General features: G+C 39.2%; 1 protein-coding gene across 6 annotated transcripts in view; it reads left to right on the top strand.

Annotated features, from left to right (window-relative positions):
* The window catches only part of C10H10orf67 (chromosome 10 C10orf67 homolog), a 150,464-nt gene extending 135,756 nt beyond the window's left edge, over positions 1-14,708 (top strand). For 5 of the 6 annotated variants that reach the window (XM_009458059.5, XM_063781464.1, XM_016962768.4 and 2 more), the window contains one exon: positions 12,379-14,708. In XM_009458059.5, coding sequence (XP_009456334.1) covers positions 12,379-12,461 — 83 coding nt within the window. In that variant the 3' untranslated portion in view covers positions 12,462-14,708. The remainder of the gene's footprint in view (positions 1-12,378) is intronic. The other variant, XR_010146820.1, reaches the window with a different exon arrangement.
* The last annotated feature ends 885 nt before the right edge of the window (positions 14,709-15,593 follow it).

Below are 15,593 nucleotides of genomic sequence, written 5' to 3'. Positions count from 1 at the left end.
TTGAGTTCATTTATTTTACCTGCTGTATAGTATATTCCATTGTATAATATGAATATTCTACAATATATTCATTCTGCTGTTGATGGGAATTCAGAAGATTTTCAATTTGTTAGATTCATAAATAGCTGCTATTTCTCATAGTGTATATGTGTGAGAGGTTTACTAAATACCTAGAAGAGGAGCTGCTGAGTTCTAGTAACTTTACTAGATACTGTCAGAATATGCTAGTAATTGGTTACACTACTTTACACACATATCAGTAGGTTATGAGTTTGTATTGTTCCATTTTCCTACTAACACTTGGAGTTGCCATATTTTTAATTTTTGCTGATATGATGGGTGTGAATTTGCATTTTATTCTTTTTTTGAAATTCCCTGATAACTAATAAGAATAATTTTTATATGTTTATTAACCATTTTAGTTTCCTCTTCTATGAATTGCTTGGTGCTAGAAGTAGATGATTTTTCTATAATTGGGTGGTTCTTTTTTATAGGAGTCTATACATTCTGAACATTATCTCTTTGCTAGTTTCACGCTTCACAAATATCTTCTTCCTGTCTTAATGCACTGGCTAGAATTTCCAGTACTGTAATAGAGCAGTCAGTGGCACCCTTTTTTGGTTTCTCTCTCTAACAGGATAATTTCTAAAGTGTCATCATGAAGTATGATGTTTATTGTAGGTTTGTCATAGCTATTCTTCAATCAAGTCACTAAAGTTCTCTTCTATAGCAGGCGCTGAAAGTTTTTATAACAAATTGATGGCTAAGCTTTACCTGGCCAAGTTTTCCCCCTTTACCTGTTAAGCTGATAACTGTGGTCATTCTCCTTTAATCTGTTAATGTTGAAATACATTAATACATTTTCTCATGTTAAATTATACTTATATTTCTTAACTTTTGTGTTGATAATTAATTTTAATTTTCTGGTCTTTTATTTAGAATTTTCCTTCTGAGTTTGGTCTATAATTTTTTTCCCTGAATTCCCATTATGTAGTTTGGATATAAAGGCTGTACTCGACTCAGTGGGAAGGATTACCTTCTTCTACCTCTTCTTTCAGATGATTAAAGTTAGTATATAATAGATATCTCAGCCGGGCATGGTGGCTTACACTTTGGGAGGCAGAGGCAGGTGGATCATGAAGTCAGGAGTTTGAGACCAGCCTGACCAACATGGTGAAACCCTATCTCTATTAAAAATACAAAAATTAGCCAGGTGTGGTGGTGCACACCTGTAATCCCAGCTACTCAGGAGGCTGAGGCAGGAGAATCTCTTGAACTCGGGAGGCAGAGGTTGCAGTGAGCCGAGATCATGCCACTGCACTCCAGCCTGGGCAAAAGAATGAGGCTCTGTCTCAAAAAAAAAAAGATATCTCTTCTTTGATGGCGTGAAAAATTTGTCAAATTGGACCTAGTGTCCTTTGTGAAGGTGAGAGAGATTTTCGAATACAAATTTAGTTTCTTTAATAGCTGTTAGTGTTCTATTTTTTTATTGAGTCAGTTGCAGCAACATTTTTTCTAGACAATCCATTTGATGTACGTTTTCAAATACATTGAAATAAACTTGTTCATTGTATTCTCCTATTAATTCTAAAATATCTGTAATTATGCCCCTTTTCTGCCCCTGATGTTTTCTATTTTCTGAGACAGAGTCTTGGTCTGTCGCCCAGGCTGGAGTGCAGTGGCAAGATCTCAGCTCACTGCAATCTCCGCCTCCCAGGTTCAAGCGACTCTCCTGCCTCAGCCTCCCAAGTAGCTGAGATTACAGGTGCGTGCCACCATGCCCAGCTAATTTTTATATTTTTACTAGAGACAGGGTTTTGCCATGTTGTCCAGGCTGGTGTCGAACTCCTGACATCAAGTGATCTGCCCACCTCAGCCTCCCTAAGTGCTGGGGATTACGGGCGTGAGCCACTGCACCCAGCCTCTCCCTGATGTTGTTTTATATATTTACCGTTTGTTTGTTCTTAATCCTGTCAAAGTGTTATATGATTTTTAGTCTTTTCTAAAGTACTAATTTTTGGTTTATTAATTTGCTCTACTTTTTTTGGTTGTTGGATTTATGTGTTTCTCTGCTATTTCCTTCTATTTTTAAAAGATATTTCTGTTTTTTCCTCTAGCTTACTCATTTTTTATTTTTATTACATATTAATAAATGCATTTATGACTTTAAAAATGTTTTAGTTGCATCCCATAAATTTTGACAGCACTTTAACTGTTGCTTGACTCTAAATATTTTATTCCATCATGATTGTCTCTTTAACACAGAGATTTTTAAATATGCTTCGTTGAGATTGCTTTACCTTTAATTAATGACTCCTAATTTCCTTGTGACCTTTCTATTAGCTCGTCTTATTAATTTGGTAGTTCAGACATTCTTTATTCTTCTAATTTATTGTATGCCTAATCTCTTATGTTTTCTGAAAGAGAAATATAAAAATATCTCTCTATGACTGAAGATTGATTAGTTTCTGTTAGTAATTCTGTCAGTTTTTTGTTATACATTTTAAAGCTATGTTAAATGCTTCCTATTTTTTCTTGGTGGATTGTTGCATGCACTGGCCTCTTTAACCCTGGTAATTCTTTGATGTCTTAAATTCTATTGTATCTTATATCAATAACATTATAATAGCTTTCGTATTAGTAGTATTTGCATTGTATCTTTTTCATTTTTTTCAATATTTTTATGATCCTTTATATTGCATTTTTCTCTTTTAAGCAACTTAAAGTGATAACTTTTTTCTTTTTAGTTCTCTTTAGTAAAATCTACTTTTTAACAGGTGAATGTATTGTTTACAATTGTGATTATTGATATATTTGGACTATTTTTATTACCTTATCTTTGTATTTTCTGATATTCTGCTTTACTTTCTATTCTTTCTTGCTTTCTTTTAGGTTGATAACATTTTCTGTATTTTATCGTTTCCCCCATGCTGATTTGAAAGCTGAAAGCTGTGTTTCTCTTCTTTTATTGTATATGTTTATATATGCATATGTTTTAATATATGTGTATGTTTAGAAGTATCATTACTTCAATAATTTGCTTTGTGAGGGCCTGTTGATGGTAAATTCTGTTTGCCTTAATTTTTACCTCACTCTTTGATGGTAATTTAGCAAGACATGGAATTCTAGGTTGGCAGTTATTCTTTCCTCCACATTTTCTTTTGTATCACCACCGTTGAGCCTCTACTTAGGATTATAAGAAGTCTTGTGTCAATTTTCCAATAATTTGTAGTTATTTAGTGTTTTCTTTATGGTGTTCAATGTATTCAATGATGTATTTATCAATATTCATGATAAAATTTGGATCTGATGATTCATGTATTTCTTTACTTCTAGAAATCTCTCAGCTACTACCTTTTCAAATATTGCCTGTACATTTTCTATGCTGATTTCTTCTGGAGCACCTCTCAATCTCTTCTCCATGCCTCCAATCTACATTTTCTAATTTTTCTTTGTTGTGTATATGGGTGAATTCTTCAATAGTACCTTCCAACATTCAAATTCTCTCTTTAGCTATGCCAATTTATCCCATGTTTTAGTGTTTCATTTTAGTGACTCTTCTATTTCCAAAATTTTAATTGGTTCTTTTTCAAAGCCACTGTTCTTGTTTTACTCTGGGTTATCTTGTATCATAATTTGTTTTTCCTTTTTTATGATAATTATCATTAAACATGAACTCTTTGAACATACTAAGCATAAGTTTTAAAATCTTTGTCATACTGTTTCATCAACTTAAATTTACCTGGAGTGAATTCATGTTCTGATAGCTGATCTTGCTTTTGTCTTGCCTAGCATTCTATCCTTTGTTTATTTTGGAACTTAGGTTTGCATGCTCACGTCTCTCTCTCTCTCTCTCAATACAATATTTCCTGAATATAGTTCTGTGACTGCTTCTTGTGCCTCTCTCACTCCCAGTTTACAGCCAGTTCTTATAAGTTTGGGGCTGCCTACTTTGCTGTGACATGAAGGGTCCTAAAGACTCCAAGCCAGAAGGTGGTCTAGCTCAGTTCCTCTGCATGAAGTGAGTTTGTGACCTCTAACCTTCCTAGGCTCATAGCTTACTACAAAGCCATAGCCCAGGTTAAAAACTGTTGTTGTTGTTGTTGTTGTTTCTCAACTTCCTTTCATTAAAGCTTCTGCCTTCAAGAAGTGAATTTGTTCTTCCACCCAGCATGAAGCACATTTAGCTTCTGTTACCAAATATGAGCTTTATTCTTGACCATCAGGATGGCTTTCTGTAGCTGAAACAAGAGACGTGTGGTTTGGGCTATGTATTCCTTTGCTAAGGCCACCATAACAAGCTACCACAAACCAGGTGGCTTCAACCACAGAAATTAATATTCTCACAGTTCTGGAGGCTGGAAGTCTGAAATCAAGGTGAGGTTGGTTTATTCTGAGGACTGCGAGGGAGAATCTGTCCCATGACCGTCTCCTAGCTTCTGGTAGCCCTGAGTTTCCTTTACCTGTAGATGACATTCTCCCTGTGTCTACACATTGCCTTCCCTCTACCTACATCTCTGTGTTCACATTCCTTCTTTTTATAAGGACACAGACATACTGGGTTAAGGTGCACCCTAATGACCTCATCTTAATTTGATCATCTGCAAAGACCCTATTTCTAAATAAGCTCACATTTATAGGTACTGGAGGTTAGGACTTCAGCATCTTTGGGGAGACACAATTCAATTCCTAACAGGCTGGCTTGTTACTTCACCATTTCATTACAAGAGACATGTTTATCTTGTTCTCCCAGTATGTCTTTTTGCTTTTCTTTTTAAATTTTATCTATCAGGCCCATATGGAGTCCTAAATCATGAACTCACTATACCATTGTTCTCTCTTCTTCCCCCACCAAAAATATCCTATGTGTTCAAATCAGTTCTCTTCATGTTCTGGATAAAGGAAACTTCATTTGATTTCTACCTTATTTTATCTATTTAAGAACACTTTACCTTTGTAAACAACTGCACAGTTATTGTTATCCCACGTATCCAAAGCATACATCAAGTACCAGTCATTTTTTTAAAGAACACTTTTAAAGTCTCTGTTGTATCTTCATAAAAGTCTTTTCCTTGTGTATCCTGTCTGTAACCTAGGCAGTAAGTTGCCTTCTCTGGAAAAGTGTGTGTTATAGGTTGAATTGTGATACCCCACACACATACACACACCGCCTCATAAAAATATGTTGAGACTTTAATCTCAGGCTCCTATGAATGTAATCTTATTTAGAAATAGAGTCTCTGCAGATGTAATTAAGCCAAGGTCTTCCAGGTGGACTCAATTCAATATAACTAGTGTCATAAGAGGAACATGTCCTGTGAAGACAGAGACACACAGGGAGACACTATGTGATGGCAGAGACAGAGATTGGAGTGATGCAACCACAAGCCAAGGAATGACAAGGATTGGTGGCCACGACCTGAAGCTAGGAGGAGGCAAGGAAGGATTCCACCCAGGGTCTCAGGGGGAGCATGGCCCTACAAATTTCAGACACCTTGATTTTGAACTCCTAGCCTCCACAACTATGAGACAATTCATTTCTGTTGGTTTCAGCCCCCAGTTTGTGCTACTTTGTTATGGCAGCTCTAGCAAGCAAATACAAGGTAACAATTTAATAACTTCAATGGCATCACATTAAATAATTGATACCCACTATTCCAAATGAGTTCAGTGGCAGTATGTTTTCAGTTTGTATTAAGACTTAGGGTAAGGAGTTCTGCCATTCAGTGCCCACCATAAAAGAGATATGTTCCCTTGATCAGTTAGAAAGCTACTTCTTTGAAGCTTCAACATATGTTCTAGCATTAAGGAATCAAATGTGACAAGGCTTGTGTATAAATGTGCCTGCACTTTCCTAGCAGATAGCAAGTGATCTCTATATGTTTGATAAAACTGAGTCTGAGGCCAGGCATGGTGGCTCACACCTGTAATCCTCACAGTACTTTAGGAGGCTGAGTTGGGCAAATCACTTGAGGCCAGGAGTTTGAGACCATCCTGTCCAACATGGTGAAACCCTGTCTCTACTAAAAATACAAAAATTAGCTGGGCATGGTGGCAGGCATTTGTGGTCCCAGCTACTTGGGAGGCTGAGGTGGGAGGATCACTTGAACCCAGGCGATGGAGGTTACAGTGAGTCGAGATCACACCACTGCACTCCAGCTTGGGTGACAGGGCAAGACTTCATCTCAAAAAGGAAAAAAAAAATTGAGTCTGAGGTTAACTCCATTTAGACTCCTGATTTCATGAACTTAGGTTATGGTCTCACAATATCCCTATTTGTCCTGGAGAACACCACCATGTCCAGTACTCTCTTCCATAAACGTGCCCATGCCTCCTTTTCTTACTCTCTCCTTTGCTTCCTCTGCAAGCAGCTGCCCTCTGCCCCTCCTTCCTTTTGATGTGAACCTGCTTGAGGGAAATCAGAACCTGCTTGCTCTCCTTCTCTGGCTCCAGTTTCCTCCACTTTCCTCCTGGCTTCATTGCCCTCTAGCACTGCCATCCACTGGGTCACCAGAATCTTACAAATGGCAAATAAAATTTCTAGTCCTCATCTCACTTGACCTCACCCCAGGATTTTGTTACTGCTAAGCATTCCTTAATTCCTTTTTTTTTTTTTTTTTTTTTTTAGCCAAGGTCTGGCTCTATTGCCCAAGCTGGAGTGCAATGGTGCAATCTCGGCTCACTGCAACCTCCTCCTCCTGGGCTAAAGTGATCCTTCCACTTCAGCCTCCTGAGCAGCTGGGACCACAGGTGTGCGCCACCACGCCCAGTAAGTTTTTATATTTTTGGTAGAGACAAGATTTTGCCATGTTGCCCAGGCTGGTCTTGAACTCCTGAGCTCAAGCGATCCACATGCCTCGGCCTCCCAAAGTGCTGGGATAACAGGCATGAGCCACTGCACCTGGCCCCTTAATTTTTTTGTGAATAGCTCTATTGAGATATACTTGACAAATAAAAATTATATATACTTAAGAGAAATGATCACCACAGTCAAGCTAACTGGCATATTTATCATTTCACCATTTTCTTCCTCTCCGTCTCTTCTTCTTTCATCCTTCTCCTCTTCCTCCTCCTTTTATGATGAGAACACTTAAGAGCTACCTACCCTCTTAGCAAATTTCAAGTATACAATACAGTATTGCTAAATAGTTACTCTGCTTTACATTAGATCTTCAGAATTTATTCATCTCACATAACTGAAACATTGTATCCTTCACCTTAATTCTCCAAACGCTCTCCTCTTGACCTCCAAGACACCAACCTGTCCTGGTTCTCCTCCTCCTATTCAGAGCACCCTTCTCAGGCTCTCCTGCTTGATCAATTTTGCCCCTGCTCTGTGTCTTAAATGTTGAGGTTGCTAAGGAGTTCATATTTCGCTTCACTTTTTCACACTTTGTTATTCCCTGTTGAATCCTTCAGCAGATCTCTATGGCTTTCAAGATAAAATCAAGTTCTTCAGTTTAGCCTACAAGACCATTCATAACCCCTCCCTCTCCCTTATGTGAGCTTTCTAACCTAGTGGTCACAAATGACTTGCAGTTCCCTGCTGTTTCATGCTGTTCCAAGCACCTGTGCCTGTACACATGCCTTCATCTAGGTGGTGGGTCTTCTGCCTGGTCTCGCTGAGCTTCTGTGTTCAGCTGGTCATTGATGGACTTATGCTGGCTGTCTGCTGGGGTGACAGGGGTAACCAGACCTCATGTCCCTCACTATCAAGTAGGCTAAGCCAAGCTTGCTTTCATGGCACTCTCAGGGTTCTCCAGAGCAGCAAGAGAGCAGGCTCCAATGCACAAGGATTGTTCAAGTCTCTGCTGGGGTCACATTTGCTCTTATCCCATTAGCCAAAGCAAGTCACAGGGCCAAGACCAGAGTCAATGTGTGAGGGAACTGCAAAGGCTGTGGATAACAAGTGGAACACACTACTTAGCCTTCTAGGTTTTACCTTTTCTTTGTTAATCCATTCACTCATTCATTCCACAGACTTTATGAAAACCTAAGCAAAGGCCTAGGCGAGGCACTGAGGATATAGAGATTTTTCTCAGTGCCTGGAATTTATGTTCTAAGACAGTCACTCAATGACTAGCACATTCTGTAAAAGTCAGACCAGGATTTGTGGAAGTCCCATGAGGTAAGGTGGGCCTCCTGAGGTCTGTCTGCATTTTTCACCATTTCTGCAGAAATCGCTACCTTGCTCTTCAGAATTATATATTAATAACCACTTTTCCCATAAGAATAATCAGAAACCAAGATACAGAAACAAAATTTTAAATATTTTCAGTGTGTATGTTTTTAAAACTGTGACTGAAATATTACTGCATTTCTTTGGGAACCTATAAATTCACGCGTGAAACTGTGTGATAACAGCATTTCCACTAAATATGCAGATGTCAAGGTGAGTTACAGGTGAGTTACGGGAGCATTTAACATTTCAGTCCTTAGGCTCCAAATTGTTCACCTGTTCATAAGAAAAACTAGCTGCTTGTAACTTCAAATTCGTACGTGCAAAAATTGCATAGACCAAACGTTCAAATGAAAATCCTTTTAGAGACAACTACCTAACGCTTCCATATTAAGAGTGTTTATTTTTCTCTAGGATTAGAACAGATTGCATTGGCAGCCCGGTCTTTCATAAAGAGGGGGGTGGGGAATAGAGTTGGGCCTTCATTTTCTCACAAAAGGCACAATGTGAAGCGCATCTGTGAACATTGCATAATTTGTTATGTTCTACAAAGAGGTGGGTTTTTGTTGTACACATACCAAAGCTATTTGGTGCCATTTCGCCAATGATCTCTATTCAGGTCCAGAAAAGAAATTGGCCTCAGAAGAGTGAAAGGAAAGTAAATTTTTCTTTAAAAATTAGATACAGATTATCACTTCAAAATGCAGGAGGGAATTTTACAAGTGCCGGTGTACTGATTAGCTTTCCAATGGACATCCAGCCCTTTATTAAACACATGCTAGCTGTGGTCAGCTGTGACCGATGTGGTTTATTACTCTCCAGAAGGGCTGAACTGAAATCACCCATCTAATTTAATTGAGAAATGTTGGATGAACTTGAACTCTTTCATGGACATGAATGACCAGAGAATTTATTTGATGAGACGTTAAAGGCTGAATACGGTAACTATCTCTTTGATGGTTTAGTACAGTCAATTCATTAGTTCATTAGCATGCCTTTCATATTTTTCATTACTACCTGAGCAACCTAAATGAAAAAGGCAAAAAATAAAAGTTTTTGTACACCATCATTCCAAAAAATTAGCAACCTTCCCTTTATTGGTAAATATTCGTGATCATTTTTAATGTAGTTAACTCTTTTCAAAGTGACATCAGCTTTCCAGTAAAGGAAGTTCACAGTAATTAAATTGTGAAAAACATTAATAAGTCCACTGGGATTTTTCATGTGATAGTCCCTAAATTATTTTCAAAATGTTGTCTTCTGACTTCATTCATTGAGACAAAAAAAAAAAAAAAAAAAAAGCCTTTAGGAAGTTGGCATGTTATTCACCAAACAAGCTCCTTTGCATTTTCTCGTAAACTGGGCAGTGTGAGCTGTAATTGGTGGCCTCGCAATGAAACATTTGTAGTAACTTTATCAAGAGTATGGCACAGAGGTGGCATCAGATGACAGTGGTTTCTCTTCATGTGTGTCTGCTAACATTTAAGATAGATTCTGCTTTTTTTCTAATGACTAATGCTGAGGCATAACTTGGAGATATACATCTTTTTTAAACTATATTAAAATATTATATCTTTTAAATTATCCACAGAAAGTCAGAGCTAGAAACTCTAATAATAAATTATAAAATCACATTTCATGTAACTAGTGACTCTTTAAATGAAATTTTTCATTGAAACTTTGTCATTAAAATAGAAAGGCCTTTGGCTGTGCCCATACAAGCATAATAAATTGTATATGTTTGTGATACTGAATGACTTTTACCCATATGCTGCACTGCAAAGCTACATGAATGAGGCATTTACCAAATCAGGCCCACCACATTAAACAGAAAAACAATCTTTATTCATGGTAACTTATCAGTTTCAATTAATCAACCCTAACAATGGAAATTCTGATGTGTTCAAGCAACTTGAAAGCAATAGGTCATCTCCAGGGCAGCATTGTTGTGTCTTTGTGCCGAAGATTTCAAACAAAGCAACATCTTCAATAAATATACATGCATATACATATATACATGTGCATATATATACATACAAATGGACAGTTACAGCTGAGCCCTGTGGTGCCAACAAAAATGCATGTGTATTTTTTATTATTTTTATCACAGCACATGTAATTGTTTTCCCTCAAGTATTACTTTTTGAGCTCTGCAAGTTTAAACAAAAGGAAAGAAATTTCCATTGGATGACCATCCTTTCAGTTTCTGTACTGCTATGTGAATAGCATTGTGCAAACCATTCCATTGGTTTTGAAAAGGGGTAACCATTGGTTTGATTTGGTTACACGGTTTAGTAAAGAGCTCCCTCCCACTGCCTTAGGGTCTGTGAAAGGTCTGTGACCTGTTTAGAACTGCCAAGTGAAATGTCATGTTGCCCCTCCCAAATGGGAGTATCTGCATTCATTTGATCAGTATAAAAAATGATTGGGGATGGCGAGATCAGTGCTTTTGAATTGCAATTTATAGCAGTTTACAAAAATGCACATTGTTAGAAAAGAAAACATGGAAGTGTTTCTTTCTAAATTGCATTACCTGTGAAATGTCATTAGTCTTTTAAGGATATTTACATCCTTTTTTATTATTTAGGAGACTTACTTCAACTAAAGAAAATAAGAATTTTATTACCTTATGATTTTTTGACTTGTATTTTGGTTTTAGTGTTAAAATTTTTTAAAAAGCAATGTTTCTGAGTTATTCATATAAACATAATTTATCATGTCCATTTATTGATTTTCTAAGATAATCTTTGTTAATGGGTTGTATTAGTAGAAGATTCTTAATTATCTTTCCCAGATTGTTCAGGAGATTTATTTGTTGGTAAATTCCTCGTCTGCTGATTTCTAATAGACTAAAATCTCCAGTATACTTAACTCTAGCAAGTTTCCACTATTCCTTCAACATTGTACTACCAGAACTTCTTTGTAAGATGAGTACTTTTCTAAATTATGGAACCCATTGACTCATCTACATGTATGCATAGTTTTATAAAAAGAAATTTCATTTATTTTCATTAAATGTGCAAAAGAATACACGAAGCTTATCCAGAAAGTTTAGGTAGCCTGTTCAAGTTCATAAGGGCTGAATGCAGCCTCCTGGAGTTTCTGGGATGCAGAAAACAATGCCCTTTATGCTATTTCCAGGCATCTCACAAGCTCTGTATCTTTATGGCAGTGTGTAGCGTTGGACATTACTTTAAAGAAAGCTTTGAGTAAGAAGAGTTACCTTGGGAAAAGGCCCTTGGGGCTTTCCTGGTTGATACTTGACTAGAAAAAGAAAGGCCCTTCTGCAGAAAAGACTTGACCCAGATAGGCTCTGGAGCACTCCACTTTGAACCTCCCAACCATTGAAAGCCGAGGTTGTCACGTTTTTATCTTTGTTCATGTTAAGCCTTGGAATGACAGCCTGGCTCCTCTGTGTTCCCCTCTCCCACTGCCCCGGCTATAAGTGTCCACATTGACACCTACCGGTGACCGCAGGCTGCAATGCTTTGTTGCCTTCTCCACGCTCCCGGCTTTCACTGGGATTAGCCCAGGGCCTTTGTTCCCCTTCAAAGCTGGAACATCACATCCCATGTTGTGGCTTTCCTGTCTCAGACCCCCAACGCTTTCCTCACAATTTACGCACCAGGTAAATGTTCCTCCCCACAGGGCAGAGAGCCCAACGTTGAGGTTAGGGGGTGGGGACATCTTCCCATTCCCCAGTTTCAGAGCCCAGGGCCAATGTGGTTTTCTTTCCTTCTCATTCATAATTTTCTATTTCACAGGCCCCGTCTATTTCCATTGCAAAGCAAATGGAAATTTAAAACTTGGAAAAATCAAATCCCTGGGCCCAAACACAGACAACTCTTCCCACTTTTTTAATTCTGCTACAACGGCTTCAAGTAGAATGTTGAGTACTGGCCTTTATCAGGGGCACCTGAGACCATTCCTGCAGCCTGGGGCTGCCGGAGAGCCCCAGACTGTCTCAGAGCAAAGCTTGGCTGGCACACGCTGTCTGGAAGGCCAAGGATAATCTGCCTGCCTGCCCTACCTCCTTCACCGTCTCTCTTCCAGGTTCCTGAAGAGGCTCCCAGCTAGGGCCAGGGCTGGGAAGACCCACTAAAAAAATGACGCAAAATGCTTTGGGGGAAGAGTGGGAAGTGGTCTGTGTATGATAAGTAAAACAAAGTTTATGTCTGTCCACCTTTCTTCACGTTTAGGGAAGTTGTCGGAATCCCCAAAAGAAGAGTCCTTGGAGGAGCCCTCCATGCGCCAGAGCAGCCCCGCAGAGACTGTTGATTAACCCAGCAGAAGCCTGGGCTGCGCAGACGGGGCCTCAGAAAGAGTGGCCTCGCCGTCCTGGTGTAAGGTGCCTCCCTCGGAAAGGATACTATCTCCAAGGATTTTCTAAACTAATTGTTTAATCTCTGCAGATTATGTATATTAACCAGCACTGCGCTCGAATAGACCTCAATGCGCGCCTTGTGCGCGCTCCTTTCCACGCCTTTAAGGAAAGCCCTGGCTGGTGCTGGGTGAGCGGGGCGCACTGAACCTCCGGGGCAACCACATCCATTCAGGCGCTCCGGGGACTCAGAAGAGCCCAGGCGTCTAAGAGTGGGAAGGGACGGACTTTAATTAAAAAGTTTGACTCCCTCTCTAATCCAGTCTTTCTATACCAAAAGCATCAACCTGATTTGCTGTCTCCTCGCCCAATAACTAGTCCCCATGAAGTAGGTCATGAAGACTAGAGGGAGATCGTACATTTCCTCAAGCAAGATTCATTCTTATCTTACCCCGGCACAGGGCACCTAGCCGCATCTTAAAGGCTGTCAGAAATTCTTTAGTAAGTAGGGAAACTCTTTGGAGTTTTGCTTCCTGGTAAGGATGCAAACCAAGATTCTGCTGGAATGCCAGATACCGTTTACCAAAAGGCGGGTTTGCTTTTCTTCCATGCGTAATGTCCAACTTGGTTCTTTCTATTCCCCTAACTACAAGTAAGGCCTTGTTAAGAGCCTGTATCTGAATCGTAGGCTCTGGATTACAGAATTCTACAGTTATTTATTAAGTCTCGGGAAATATATTTGTGGTAGTTGTCACATAAAGCTGATATACTTTAGTTCAAAAGAAAGCTGCAGAGGTGATTTATTTGTGCGTAAAAGGAACAAGATTTAATTGGAGAGAGACGTGTTATTTTCAACGCAAGTACACGGGATGGTATAGCGCTGTGGAGCATTATTCGAGCTTCATCTACTATGCACTATATGCCGCTGTCTCCAAAGGAGTGTTGCCCTAGAAACTTGTTTTAAATCTGCTGCTATATATCAACACCTTGTTTTAGCAGTCCTTGGCTGAATTACAGTTACACAGTTTGGCGCTTCTTTCAAATTTCCTCCCATCAGTTTGGCTAAAGAAAGGAATTTTTCTCCTTTAGAAATGAATTGGCTTAATTAGTAAGTAGATTAATGGCAATTGCTGGTGAGTTGGTTTCCAGCAGAGTTTCACCAGAGAGGGTTAATCGGAGTCAGGTCTGGAATCTTTCCCAGAACTGGCTGCCAGCCATTTCCACCAACCAATCAACCCTACCAGAAACAGAGGAAATGAAATAAAATTTGTATTCTCTGTGCCATCGTCCTGGACAGAAATTCCTTGGAAGCAGCCTCCTGGTTGGGTGCGATATCAAACTGCTTCATTTCAGAACTTTAATAGAAACTTGAACCTTCAAGATTTATCTGGGTACCAAAGCAAAGTTTCAAATGGCACAATAAAGGTCTCCACAGAACCCTGGATGTATTGGAAATTTCTGAGGCTCTCAGCCAATTTCAGGTTGGGAGAAATTGCAAACCACCCAGGTCCTGCCCTATATCTGTTGTCCATCAGAAGTCCTTCAAAAGTTTTGCTGTATGTTTTGCAGCCTTTTTACTTATTTTTTTTCCCATAGTGATGAAAATGCATTCATAGTTTAACTTGCAGCTGCATTAGTCTTACAAAAAAAAAAAAAATCCCTGCTGAGAAATGCATATAATAGGAAAAACAGATCGGCTGGACAGCAGTGTAATTAATGCCAGAAAGGGCTGAGGCCGGTTTCATAGTTTGTCTTTTGAGGATATCAAGACGAGACCTGGTGAAAAATGACGCATGCTTTAGCATTTCAGAAAGCTGGCAACTGGCAGCGCTTTTCCTTTTTTCTTTGACTTTCTGCCGCGGAACAAAGAGGTCCGCAGAACTAGCTAGGTTGTAATGAGTTCTATGTCCCTAGCACATTAAGTGCATCATAGAAACATATTGTATCGAAATAGTTTGGAGGAGAATACCGGGGATGAAAGAGAATGGGTGCTTTGATCAGCTCCCTGGGGTCCTGAGCACGCACAGACTGACTTGCAAGGAGTTATTCAGCTCCAGCTAGACACACTTACAACACCATTGAAAGAAATTTGCATATCTGTAATTTATCACATTGGTCCAGAACATTATTGCAAGGTAAATAAAAGTTAGTTGAATAAAAAAAATCAATCATCGCAGATATAGAGAAAACTGTGAAGCCAGTCTTTCCACTAAAAAATAGAAATAAATATGTCTATACAACATAGTGACTTAGAAGCAGCTGACTTTATTTTAAAATGCCTTTAGAACAACAGGTTATGCACTGGCAAAAACAAGAGTGGCCACAATTTCTTTGCCTTTCTAGTTTAGGGGAGTGTGTTCACTGCTTCCCACTGGAATAAAGTCAAAGTTGAGATGTGTTTGGCCATAACCAGCCTGCAACATGCAGACAAAAATTAGTACACACTTTGAGCAGATATGAAAGACGACTTAATCTCTCTGGCATTTGCAAATGCTAAGTTAAATCTCGTTTCTTTTTCTGTTGATTTCATTCCTAAGCCTTGTTTGCTGAATTTAGCTCAAGAGGATGAAATGTCCAGAGACCCGGTCAATAGGAAAACTTGCTTTCGAATGCCCCATGAGAACAAGTGAAAATTTAACAGGCAGGCATTGTTCTGAGTTTTGAAACAACCCAGTTAAACAGCAAACAAGAATCTTCAACTTGACCTTGAAAAAGGCTGTGTGCCTGCAGATAATCTATCAAACAACTCTAGATGACAATGATATATTTCAAAGTATTGTCAGATGAAAAGATTGATAAATTTGCTGTTGCAAAGAGAGAACTTTGGAAACAGGCAACAGGCACTTTAGCTCTCTGACTCCGCCTCCTCCTCTGTCCTCACTGCCCCGTCCCCACCCCACCACCCCCAGCCGCCCTTGGGGCCAACTCGGTAGAAGAAAGCCAGTAAATCAGCACTGTAATATTTCTTAAGGGGCACGGAAAAGCTGTGAACAGTACTTCTCATATTAAACGCAATATTTCTTTGCTTTCGTGGGGAACAAAAGTCATAGCAAGACGTCTTTATGGCTAATTCAGTCAAAGGCACATCCCTGG

Source organism: Pan troglodytes, chromosome 8, assembly GCF_028858775.2.
Source record: "Pan troglodytes isolate AG18354 chromosome 8, NHGRI_mPanTro3-v2.0_pri, whole genome shotgun sequence".
Lineage (NCBI taxonomy): Eukaryota > Metazoa > Chordata > Mammalia > Primates > Hominidae > Pan > Pan troglodytes.
This window is presented reverse-complemented; position numbering and strand designations above follow the sequence as displayed.